The sequence below is a fragment of the Mycteria americana genome, chromosome 8 (assembly GCF_035582795.1).
Source record: "Mycteria americana isolate JAX WOST 10 ecotype Jacksonville Zoo and Gardens chromosome 8, USCA_MyAme_1.0, whole genome shotgun sequence".
NCBI lineage: Eukaryota > Metazoa > Chordata > Aves > Ciconiiformes > Ciconiidae > Mycteria > Mycteria americana.
The window spans coordinates 28,062,565-28,074,685 of NC_134372.1; the positions used below are offsets into that span (position 1 = coordinate 28,062,565).

General features: G+C 52.1%; 1 protein-coding gene across 3 annotated transcripts in view; it reads left to right on the forward strand.

The window, feature by feature from the left end:
* The window catches only part of VAC14 (VAC14 component of PIKFYVE complex), a 66,617-nt gene that overhangs the window by 14,484 nt on the left and 40,012 nt on the right, over positions 1 to 12,121 (forward strand). For all 3 annotated transcript variants that reach the window (XM_075510448.1, XM_075510449.1, XM_075510450.1), the window contains 2 exons: positions 6,464 to 6,608; positions 6,914 to 6,979. In XM_075510448.1, coding sequence (XP_075366563.1) covers positions 6,464 to 6,608; positions 6,914 to 6,979 — 211 coding nt within the window. The remainder of the gene's footprint in view (positions 1 to 6,463; positions 6,609 to 6,913; positions 6,980 to 12,121) is intronic.

A 12,121-nucleotide genomic window follows, 5' to 3' on the forward strand; every position in this document is an offset into this window, starting at 1 on the left:
CCATCCAGTTCCAGCAGCCGGAGAGGCGAGGGGTCTCGGCAGCGCCTGCTGCCAGCCTGTCCCCCTGCCAGCCTTCCGTGACATTAGTCAGCCCTGCGCCTGCAGAGAGCAGCTCCGTGCCCAGCACGGTCTCTCCCAATATCTCATCTAAATCATCCCTCCTGCAAATACCTTTCTTTCCATCCAGCTGTTGGTGAATCTGGGGACAAATCTATCTGCTCTTACAACACATCTTTCCTTTCCTCCTGCTGCCTGCGGTCCCTTTCCTCAGAGGTCGTGATTTCCAACACACTTATTGTGCTGATGAGTATATTTATTTGTTGTTGTGGTCCCAAAATAGGATGCATTACTCTAGGTCCATCCTACCAGCAAGGCTGACACATGATGCCCATTGTAACGCATCCCAGAGCAATGCAAGCGTCAGCTTTTCAGGTTGATGGTCTGCACCCCTCCGTTCCTTTTTTGCGTTTCTGCAAAGGCAAGCAACTCCCTTGTCTTAATGATGCCCTTAATATTTTCCTCTCTTGAAAGTACAGATCTTTTCGTTTGCGCCTAGATTTCATTTTATGACTGTTAAATGGTTTTCCCTGGCTTTCCTGTGATTGCTGCATCCTGGCCCTGCTCAGCCCTTAAAGTTCAGCAGGTGCAGAAGTGCATAGGGCTGAAATTGGGAAGGGGAAGGAAAAAGAGAAGTGCTAAGTTCAGGAGGACAAGTAATAACTGCGGCTCTGTGCTGAAGAGCTTGCACCTGAAGGAGAGAGAATGAAGACCAAAGGGGGACAGAAGCAGGGAGAGCTGGAGTGACTTGGTCACAGTGTCACCAAGAGCCAGGAGAACAGCTGCCCGAGCTGAAGCGGTCTGCCAGCTCCCCAAGCACTGGGGAAAACCATTCAGGACAGCAGGTGAGACCCTTTGTGCCTCTAAGAGACCTGGTTTTGCAGAGGGACTTGTTCTTGAGCTCTCCTAAGCCCTTTTAAACAGGAGACTCCAGGTTTTATCCTGGGGTTTACCTGCCCTGAAGCCTATTTCCCCATCTCTCTGCTGGCCCAGCATCGGGACCTGGAAGATTTTTGCTGTGGCACCCATTGTGGGGGACTGGCATGGGGTTGGAGGGCTGTACGTGGCCGACAGGAGCCCATGACATCTGCCCAGTGCTCCATCTATTGCTCAGGCTGTCTGGCTCAGCCCTGGAGCCAGAGGAAGGCTAGAGCTGGCAGCCGTAATTCACACCAGGGAGCGGGCAGCTGCCTGCGTGCTGAATGCCCACTGGGTGTCAAGGCAAGACCACAGGAAACCATTGCATTGCTTTGAAAAGCTGGAAAGCCTGCAAACGGAGGAAGTTGCAGCTGCCTTTTAAGATGAAGTCACTCTTTGCTTGTGTTTTTGTTCATTCCCCTGCCTGCTTCCCCCAGTCTCCCCCGGCGAGCGAGTGATGGAGCATGGCCCAGCGCCAGGCGTCCAGCTCTCACGCCCCCTTCTCCTGCTCTCCCTGCGCGGACGTCTGCAGAGGGATAGCACTGCAGCAGTGGCGAAAGGAGGAGGACCTTGGTCAGCAGGGGCGGAGGAGCTCACGGCCCGGCGTCTGCAGAGGGATGTCTTCCATGAGGATGCCATCCAAGAAGATGACAAGGTCTGCATGCTTGATAGATGGATGCTGGGCACGTTCTTATGGCCACAAACTGACATGCACACACCCCCACTCCTAAAACGTGCTGTTGGCGATCCAAAATGCTTCCAGGGTAATTGCCAGCTTCCTGGTGGTGTTCACTAGGAAATGGGGACTGTGTCTGTGCCAGGACAGAAACTGCCTCCCGGCAGAGCCTGGCTGCACAGGGCTGGAGGGGCTGCAGTGCTCCCCGTACAGGTTGGGGTCCCCACTTCCAGCTTCTGCAAAAACCATCATTGGAAGTGGACCAGAACTGTGTTTCAGAGGCACTGGAGCCTTCCCGTGACCTAGCTGACCCCGTCGATGCTGCGATTGCTGGTGTGAGCCCAGCTCAGGAAGGGGAGGTGGAAGCGTGGTTGCTGGAGCAGAGCCCGGGCTTCTGTCAGTCTGAGCTGCTGCAGGAGAAGATGCAGATGTCTGTCCTGTGTTGCTGGACCAAAACAGCTGTGAAGTGCCTTTTAGGCCCTTGTAACTGCATCGGTGTTTCAATACAAGACCTGGACAGTTTGAGACCACTTCCCAACTCTCCTGCCAGGTGGATGGTCAGGCACAGCTGGCAAGCAGTCAGCAGGGCTGCCTGCATTAGGTGCATGGCAGTTGGACAAGAGTGATGGGACCACAGTCCCTCACCAAACTAGATAAGGGACATGGGGGCTCAGAAGAGCCTTTGTGGTCCTTCCTGATGCAAAGAAGGCTTCTTGTTTTGGGTGATGTTCAGCAATACATGGACACGTAAAGCTGCCTGTTGCTCTGCAGAAAGGGCAGTTTGCTGCCACGTGGCTAAACTGCCTGAGGCTGCTTTTAAATAGGACTTTTAAAGGTGGTAGTTAGGGCTTAGTACAAAGCTAAAATTGCTGCTGCTTGTCTCGTGCTGGAAGTCACTGTAGCCCCGTGCCCGGAGCCCGACACACCTTGGGGGTGCAGCCAGTGAGCTGGGGAGCTCATCGAGGTGGTGAACGCTTGGGTGGAGGGTAGGGATGGTGCTGGGTGCCCTGCAGCACCCAGGGGATGGTTGGCTGAAGGCAGCATGATGGCTTGTTTTCAGCTCACGTACCAAGCCTGCCTTGGAGTCCTGTTCTCCAGCAGCTTGTCTGGTGGAGTCTGCCTTGCTGCAGCTTTCGGGTCCAGGGTGTCCTCCTGGGGAGGCTCCTCCTGGCCCTCCTCTCCAGCCTGAAGCGAGGAGACTGGGTCCCTTCACTGCTCCCACAGCAGTTGGTGGGTGAGCTGGAGGGGCACATCAGGCACGCTGCCCCAGCCCTTGTCGTGGTGATCTACAGCTCGTTGGACTGGATGCCTCTGCTTAGACCGTAGCCTCATCGCTTCCCTGGGAGATCAGCTTGCGCTGGTGCTGTGGGCACTTCCAGTACTTGGAAACCGCAGTAAGCAGAAGGAAGCCAAGAGCGCCGAAATGAGAGCAATGGAGGACGATAAAGCGACAGCTTGTGGGACCAATAGCAGAGAGGAGCTATTTACCTCCTGGCCGCTGGCTTGAGCCCGTTGAGCAGCACAGCTGCCAGCCCGTATGGGAGCTGCCCTTGTGACTTGGACAACAATGAAAGAACCTGGATATTTCCACCCTTGGCAAGGCTGCTTAAAGGCTAGAGCCTGGCCTAGACCTTAACCTTGTCTGAAAATGGGGTCAGGAAAGCAGCTGGGCCGGGCAGGAGGCCAGGAGGGAGATGACAGCTCAAGCATTGGCAGAGAAAAGGTGACTGCTGAGGAGAGAGATGGCAGAAGCCCTTGAAGAAAGCGGAGAAATGAGAAAATCAGTTGATAAGGGACATGGGGTGAAAAGCATCACTGTGGGTTGAACGCAGTGGGAAAGTGAGTTCTGTTCTCATGATGGAGGATGCTTTCTGAGATGGGGGTTTGTGCTGGGGGGTGGGTCTCCTGCCCCACCACTCAGTTTGAGCAAAGGATACCAGTATCCAGAGGTGAGAGCCTGGTACAGCCCCCATCATTGCTCAGTTCGCCTTAAAAATGTGTTCTCACCCTCACAGGCGGACCATGGAGGCGGTGCCAGGGCAGTGTTCATCCTCCAGAGGAGAATCTGGGGTAGTGGGTTAGATGGAAACGATTGCATCTGACATCTGTCCTGCCGCAGATACCAAGCGCTGGGAGCTGGCGTGGCAGGCCCAGAGAATCGCATTAACGCAATGCCATTACCACTGCTCCTGCTTCGCACTGCCTGGGGATTAAGGAGAGCTGGGGCGAGCTGCGAGCCCGCTTTGGAGCTAGAGCCGCGGCAGCTCTCACCGTGCTCAGCTGCTGCCCTGGAAAGGCAGCAGCCCACGGGAATCTGATGCCACTCCATCTCGGAGGCAGAGGAGCATGGTCGGTGGGAGATTTTTAGCCCAATTTCACATGTTCATCAAACTTCTTGCCTTTCAGGATGGAGCCCTGGTTTTGTGCTGAGTAAACTAGCTGCTTTGCCGCTGGTAACCCCCCTAAAAGGTTTATCTCAGCAGATGCGGGGAGAGGATAGTTGACGAGGAGCTTTGCCCAGCCACCATCCCTTTTAGCAGGAGTCGAGCCTGGCAGAGCCACAGGGCGGTGGGACATGGCGTGGCTGAGGTCTGGCTAACTCGAGGTGAGCCCAGCACTGCCAGCTACCTCCTGAGGTCAGCTTGGGTGGATTTTGACTTGATCCACCCAGGCTCTGTCCACTCCCGTGCAGGTGCTGCATCACTGGGGAAGTGGTTTTCATGAGCAACTTTGGCACAAACTGGGCTGGAAATGGCTTGTTGCTGTGCTGGCAGCAGTCCAGTGTTCTCCTCTAATGATACCACCCCGTGTCTTCCCTGCCTGCCTTGCGGCAGCGCAGAGCTGGTGGATGTGGCAGTGTCGAGGCCACCTCTGAACCGGCCAGCTTCACGCGCCACTTCTCTGCACCATCCTTTCAGCTGCTTCCCTCTGAAAACACACAATACCCTGAGGTTTTTTCCCCATCCTGCATAGGCGATGCATATTTCGGCGTGGAGATGTAATCGGTCAAGGATTCGTGCTCCTCTTCCAGCTTGCTGCACTGCTGCAGTGGGAGCTGGTTTTGCAGGAAAACCAGATATGGGGCTGATTCAGGCTGGCTTACATTGCCTGGGATGCTGCTCCCTTGGACATCGCCTCTCCCAAACTCGCCGTGCTCTGGGTCCCTCCTTCCCCTTGGTTCGGCATGTCTGAGCATTTGGCCCTCAGTGGTTGTTTGCAACATCGAAGTGAAGCTTACTCCAACTCGAAATGCAGTTTGCAGACCCCAGCATCTGTTAGATGAGGCAGATCAATCAGTTGGATATCTGCAGGGCTATGAGGGGCCGCAGCCTCCTCGTCTCGCCCTTATGTTGTGTGTCTTGGGGAAGATCAAATCCTATTAAGCTGCAGCTCTACTTTCGAATTATACCATGAGAAATCTGCCCCTTAGGATTTCTTATCAAATGAGATGCAGAGCAGCTCTGCACACGCTAGAAAAATCGGCGAGAGTCTGGTCCAGCCTTGAATAATTCAGTAGCTTGGTTAGGACAGGAGTGAGTTAGCTCTTCAATGCAGCTACCTCTTGGAGGTCTGCTTCAACCATCTCGGCTCCAACTGTCTCGGGTACAACCATCTCTCCTTAGCCTAGTCTCCTGCAACAGGTACTTCCCACATCCTTGCTGTTGAGGAGGTGGGAAACCATCAGGTAAACTTCAGGATCACACACAGGACAAAAAATGCCATAACATGAGCTCTTCTGCGTTGAGGTCTCCTGTCCCAGTGCAGGTCACAACTATTTGGGGAAAAACTGGGAAATTTTTCACCATAGTAAGACCTAAGGGTCAGCAGGCTGTCAGTGTTACAAAGGAGGCAATGTCCTGGTGAACTAAGGGAGTTGTTTGCTTTCATCCCTGGTTGATGACCAAGAGTTATCCTCATCTTTTGGGATGTCTTTTGAGAAACAAGATGATGTTCTTAAGGCAGCCTTGTAGCAGAGATCTGCATCCCAAAAACACTGCCAGCCAGGGCACCGTCTGCAGTCCTCAGCACGAGTCTGCTGGGATTAGTGGAAACTGGATGTCCTCACCTGGTTGGGTGGCCCCAACTAGTGGAGTTTGAGGACACGTGGGTTGATGTTCTCTGGAGATGTTTGAACTAGTAAAACTTGAATTGGAGTCTGAATGCGTCTTATGGCTCTTTGAACCATAAGGTTCACGTGGTGAACTGCAGTACGGCCTGCAGGGCTCATGGTGAACCGTGGTGAACTGCAGACTGCAGGGCTCACTGCAGTCACCCAAACGTGGTGACTGCAGTACGGACCAGTTTCTCAACACAGCCATGGTACTGGATTCATCTAGCGTGGTGTCTTGTCGTGCGTAGGCACCAGCTGTTTTGGGAAAGTGGTAAACCTCGAAGGCTGGAAGATTTCTGTCGTTTCCAAAGCAAGCTTTTGGTGCACTGCTGTGTCTCTCATTGTGCTTCCCCATCTCATAACACCACTCAGAAGTTACCTGTGCCACATGGGCAAACCTGGCTATGCCCAGCCATGACCCCGCAGGCTTGCAAGCCTGGAGCTTGCTTCCTGGCTGTCATAACTCTTAAAGACTTGAGCGCAGTTCTTGTGTTTGCCATGAGCAGATCTGGATGCACAGAGTAAGAAATATGGGTGGCCAGGCTGAGTGGGGCAGGAGCAGGCCAAGGGGACCGTTGAGGTTTCTTACGGTTTGAGCTGAGATGTTTAATGCAGCCTCTGGTGTGTTGTAGACCTTCCCACTGTGGGAGGAGTGAGTTGGACATTACAGCACTGAACCAGCCTCTGTCTTTTCCATGCAGCTCCGAGAAGATCCAGGTGACCCTGAACCTGGATGGAATAGTTCAGGTGCTGGACTGCCACCTTCATGACACATCCATTGGGATGATGACCAGAATTGCAGTCCTGAAATGGCTCTACCACTTGTACATCAAGACTCCTCGTAAGGTAGGTCAGGGACTCGGCAGGTGAGCCTACTGCTTCCTCTGTGGAACTGAGCTTGTCCGCTCCCAGGGTGCTCCTTGCCTTTAAATTGGCTGTAATTATCTTGGTAGCATTGCAACCAAGTGTCCATGGGCCTTTTCTGAGAAGGCTTTGGCTGCTGGATACCCAGTAGTTTAAGGAAGAAGAGCTCTTCAGCTCAGATGGACAATGCTGGTGAAGCTTTTGGCAGACTCCCCCACGGTGAGGGGTCCTGTGGCAGGGGGTGACCAGGCCCTGTAGGACTGATGCTATCTGTCTTCTGGTTCTAGATGTTCCGACACACTGACAGCCTCTTCCCCATCTTGCTGCGGACCCTCTCAGACGAGTCGGATGAGGTAAGTGCTGCAGCTGCTGCAGAAGTCCTGAAAGCTTACTGTTTCCACATCTAGCTGGGCTTTGGATTTTTTGGGTTGAACTGAGGGATTTGTAGGTGTCAGTCTCTTCTCCTAAGTAAGAAGCCATAGAACAAGAGGAAATGGCCTCAAGTTGCGCCAGGGGAGGTTTAGATTGGATATCAGGAAAAATTTCTTCACCGAAAGAGTTGTCAAACATTGGAACAGGCTGCCCAGGGAAGTGGTTGAGTCACCATCCCCGGAGGTATTTAAAAGACGTGTAGATGTGGTGCTTAGCGACATGGCTTAGTGGTGGACTTGGCAGTGTTAGGTTAACGGTTGCACTTGATGATCTTAAAGGTCTTTTCCAACCTAAATGATTCTATGATTGTATGATTTTGTGAGGCTTGGCCAGTGTTGGCACTGAGGAGTTTAACCCTGTTGGCTAAACTGGAGAAGGCCCAATGCAGAGCCTGCAGGTAGCTGCCCAGCTGAAAGCCCTGCTGTCTCAGTTAGGCTGGCGTGTTTGGGACCCTCTGTCTGTATAAACCTTCTTCTCCATCTCTGAGAGTTGATCCTTCAAAGCCAACTCCTAAAAATCCTTTTTGCCTGCCTGGGAAGACAGCTGGGGCTTCAGGTCCCAGAGCTGATGTCTTTCCCATGCAGCTGGGTCATGGTCAGATCCTTGGTGAGTGGGAATTTGGGTGCCTTGCAACAGCTCTGTAGGGATGCCAAGGGGGATTGTGTCCAGCCAGCACTGCAAAATCCACATCGTGAGACAGTTAAGCGGCACCCACCGCTAGCAGGGCAGTGTCAGCATTGCCTGGTGGGGCTGCAGTAGATGCCCAGTGGCATCAGGTTGGCTGGGAACCGCTTGGCTTGGAAGTGAGCAAAGAAAATCAGGCAACGATGAGTGAGCCAGCTTACTCTGCCTTCAGTCTCCTGCCTGCTCCTTGCCCTCCCAGTGCAGCGCTCTTCATCTCCCAGGCTGCTCCCCTCCCGAGGTGCTGCACCATTTTCCCATTTCCTTGTCTTTCTTCTTCACCCCTCTTCTCTGGTTCCAGTGATCTCAATTTTGGTGTCTTTGTCGTCTTCTCCCCCTCCCTGTTGCACCCTGGAGCATTTCTAGTGCTTGGGTGAGAGGCTGGCAGCTTTGGCACACAGCTGGCCCAGCCAGTGGTAGTGCTTCTACCATCAGCTGGATATCTCTTGCCCGGAGCTACGAATGATCCTGGCTGTTTTTTTGAGCCAGACCTTCCTCATGGAATAAAAATCACGCGCTATCTACTTTGCTTTATACGCTCAGGGCATCAAACCCCAACCCCACAATAACTCCCGTGTGTGAGAGGGTTGTTAAGAGAGAAGGGAAGGGAATAAGCAAGCGAGGGAATGACTTGCGCTTGCAAAGGCAAGCAACTGCCTGGCCATTTTCCATACCCTGCTGCTTATGATGCGAACCTTTCCAAAAGAGTCCCCAAGCACACATCTGCCTTTGCAACGCTCTAGAAAGCCTGCATCTTGCAGATAGTCTCTCCAGCTTGGCAGCAGATCGCAGTGAGTCATGTTGCAATTACACTGCTTATTAATATTTGAAAAAAGCAGTGAAGAAAGGACCCTGGTGATGCATTTCCTCCATGTGACATAACTGGGAATGGCTCAACAGTAATTTTAAGCTGATTTATTTAATCCTGTCTTCTATTTATTTAAATGTTTGCAGGTTGTTGGTTTTTTTTTTTAAGGAAATCCATAGACGAGTCAATCCATTAAACACCACTGCTCAGCTGGCTCCCAACCAGATTTGCTGCTCTCTGCAGAGGAAATAGAAATGACCGAAATAGTAGGGGGTTTTTGAGCTGGGCATTTCTGGGAACGATGAGGACAGATTGAGCAGTGTCAATGCCTTGTCAATGCCAAGTCTAACTTGCAGTGTCAATGCCTGTTAGAACAGGGGACATGAGGTGCTCTCTTAGCCATTACTCCCTGCTCGGTACAGTATTTGTGTGCACGTTTGCACACAAATACTAGCACATTTGTCCTAGAGTAGATCGGGATCCGCAGAAGCTCTTGGCTAACAGGCTGGGGATCACTGGGTTAGTGTGGGGTCCTGTGTGAGCTTCCCCAGCAGTTCTCTGCATCTCTCTCCCCTTTCCAGGTAGGGCTCCATGCATTGTGTGGTGCAGCACAGGGTGTACACACATTTTCAGAGTTTTTTTGCTGTCTTCATCCTGTGATGCTGCCCTCCACAAGGGAACCTGGCAGGGCAGCAGTGCCAGTACCATCTTTCTTCCCAGCAAGGCTGAACGTCCTTTTGCAGTGCCTGCAGAGCCCCTGGTCCCCGTGCACGGTTTGGAGGCTAGCTGTCACTCTCCTGATGCACCCTGGAGCAGTTGTTTCTCACTAGCTTGTCACCAAAGGAGAATATGCTTTTGAAGGGTCAGTGCTAGTCAGGGCTTTGCGTCAAACTGAAAGACTGTGCTCGGGCACCTTATTTTTAAGGTCTGGTCTTGCTGAGCTGCTCAGAGTAGTCTCTCTGTGCACTTGCCATAAATAATCAAGCCCAAAGCAAGGAGAGACCCGTGCTGGATGGAGCCGGATCCATGCCCTTTAAGTTGTCACGCCTGTTTTTATCCTTCAAGTAGCACAAGGTGTTGCACCACCTCCACCGTGCTGAACAGAGGCCAGTATCTCATGATGCATCTGTGGCGTCCTGAGTCATCTCTGCCTTCTCTCCTGTTCCCCTTCCTACCCAGTTCTCCTGCGCCAGTAAATAAATGGTCAAGAGACCTAGTTAAGATTCACAAAGGCAGCCGGAGAAGTTGGAGCGAAGCTGAAGCAAGCAGTTCCCTTTGATATGTAGACAAGTTGGGATACAAGGATTCCTGGCTGGCAGATGCTGTACTGCTGCATTGCGTCACCTCGTGCAGGTTCCTGTGCTTCCCTGGTAGGGAAATGCCCCGTCCCGCATTTGAGACCTGGTTTTGAAGGCAATCTTTAAAAGCCCTGGTTAAAATTTGATGTGCTTAAAAACTTCCTTACAGCTCCAAGACTTAACAGGATCCTGCTGGGAATGGGTTTTTCTGCCCAAGCTGCTCCTTTTGTTGGTGCAAGTCTCGCAGCCCTGACACCTGGTTGAAGAATTGATGTTAGAAAACGTGAAAACTCAAAGCCCAAGCGCCCTTTGGGAGCAGTGGGTTGGACCTTTCCACACACAGGTTAAAAGCACTGCTGCTGGAAGGCACTGCTGAAAGGAAGACCTGCTTTTCGGGTCATCTCCCTCTGCAAGTTCCTGGTGCAAAGGCGGCTTCTGATGTAGCTGTTCAGTTCCCTAGGTCCTTCCCGGCTGGACCCAGGTGCTGAGTTCAGGTGGACACAACAGGCGGTGAGGGCATCTATGAGAAAACCATGAAGCAGTGACGCTGCTGGATTTCTTTCTTTGCTTTGTTTTCCTTCCTCCGGCTCCAGAATGGAGTTATTTCTTTATGGCTGAATGAACATGTTCCTGTTTCCTTATCTGCTCCTCTCAGTCTTGCTGGGGGTTGGAAGTTGTGCTGGGACTTTTGTCTGACTCATGCAGGAATGACGCATGAGGTGGAGCTGGTGTCTGATGTGAAGCAGGATAGACTCCAGCTTCCTCTCAACTCTGCTAATGTGGAAACCTACCTGCGTTTATGCAGTGGCCAGGCAAGACTTTGAATACAGCAAGGAGATCCAAATGGTTTCTTAGCTTGCTGTTTGCAGGTGTATCTCCTAGAGCATTGTTAGAAGTCTCCTCCTGGCACTGGACAAGAGTTGGTACCCTTCCCTAGAGAGGGTTAGCTGAGCCTGGGCTACCACCACCTGTGGAGGTAGTGATGGACTTGAACGTCTGCATGACCTTCAAGCCAACTTCTCCATGACAAGCTGAAACATTTTGCCCCTCTCTTGGGTTTCTAGTACTAAACTACGAGAGGAGGAACCCCAGGTATGGTGGTATACTGATATGCATCTCTCTGCTTTATTGTTAAGTCCTGCACCCCTCCTGCGTGTCCTGCTGCAGTACTGCAGGGTTTTGAAGCCCAGGTCTCTGCCCTGCTCTCTGAGCTGTGCTGTCGTGCTAAATCCTGGCGAACTTCTCCCATCGTGCCCAATTCTTAGTACAATGAAGTTGAACAAAAGGTTGTGCCAAAGCAAATAGCTGTCTTAGTGTGGTTTGGAGCTTTGCTCTGTTGGTTTTAGAGCCATTGTGCTCCAGCTCCCAGCCTTTAATTCGCCACGGCCAAAATATTGTGACCCCATGCAAAGCAGAGGGTGTAAACTAAAGACTGCAAAGAGGAGAACTCTAATGTACTTATGCCTGTTTTTTATTTTATTTTTTTGGTGGTAAAGCTTCTCTGGACAGGGACTCAAAGCTACAAGGTACCGAAGCAGGGAGGCTACTCGTTTTCAAGAGGGAAGTTACACTGAGGATGAGCTTAGGACTGAAATGGTAGGGTATAGAGCGAGGTATGTAATTTCAGTTGGATGGTGGAAAATGTGGTCAGCCCAGCTTGCCATACGTGGAACCAGCCCGTAAGCAGAAGTCTTAAAGCAAGGGTGGGGTGATGCTTTCTCCAAGGACTCGAGGCATTGCAGGGGCACTGGGTTGAAAGATAATCTGTGCACTGCATCATGCAGGAATAGGAAGTTTCTTGGGGGGAGCGCGATCCGCAGGGAGCTTCTTGGCTCACCACCAGTTCTGGACCATAATTGCATGGCTGCTGTATACATGTACAGTTTATACGTATACTGAACATATACTGCCAGTGGTAAACTGGCAGTCTGGGCTCAAGGCAATTTCCAGAAGGCGCTTGCAGCATTCCCAGGTTAAACCACGTATGAAATCACAGAGCAGACTAAAACCATAGAAAACCTGCCTGCTGTGGAGATGCAGGCAATCCCTGTCCCGGGGAGCTGGCTCGGAGTGGGTCCAGGGTGGGCTGAAGGTGTAGGATGCAGGATTTGGTGAGCTTGGCTTTGAGTGCCTGGCTCTCTGGGGTGCGGAGGGAGGTACTGGATGGGAGACAGGGTAGCAAATAAAAGCAAACCCTTTGCCTGTCATAAGCGCTGGGACTCTGGGTGCTGAATTTGAAGGGGTTGCAAGGTATTCGGCCTGCTGCAGCGTGGCCT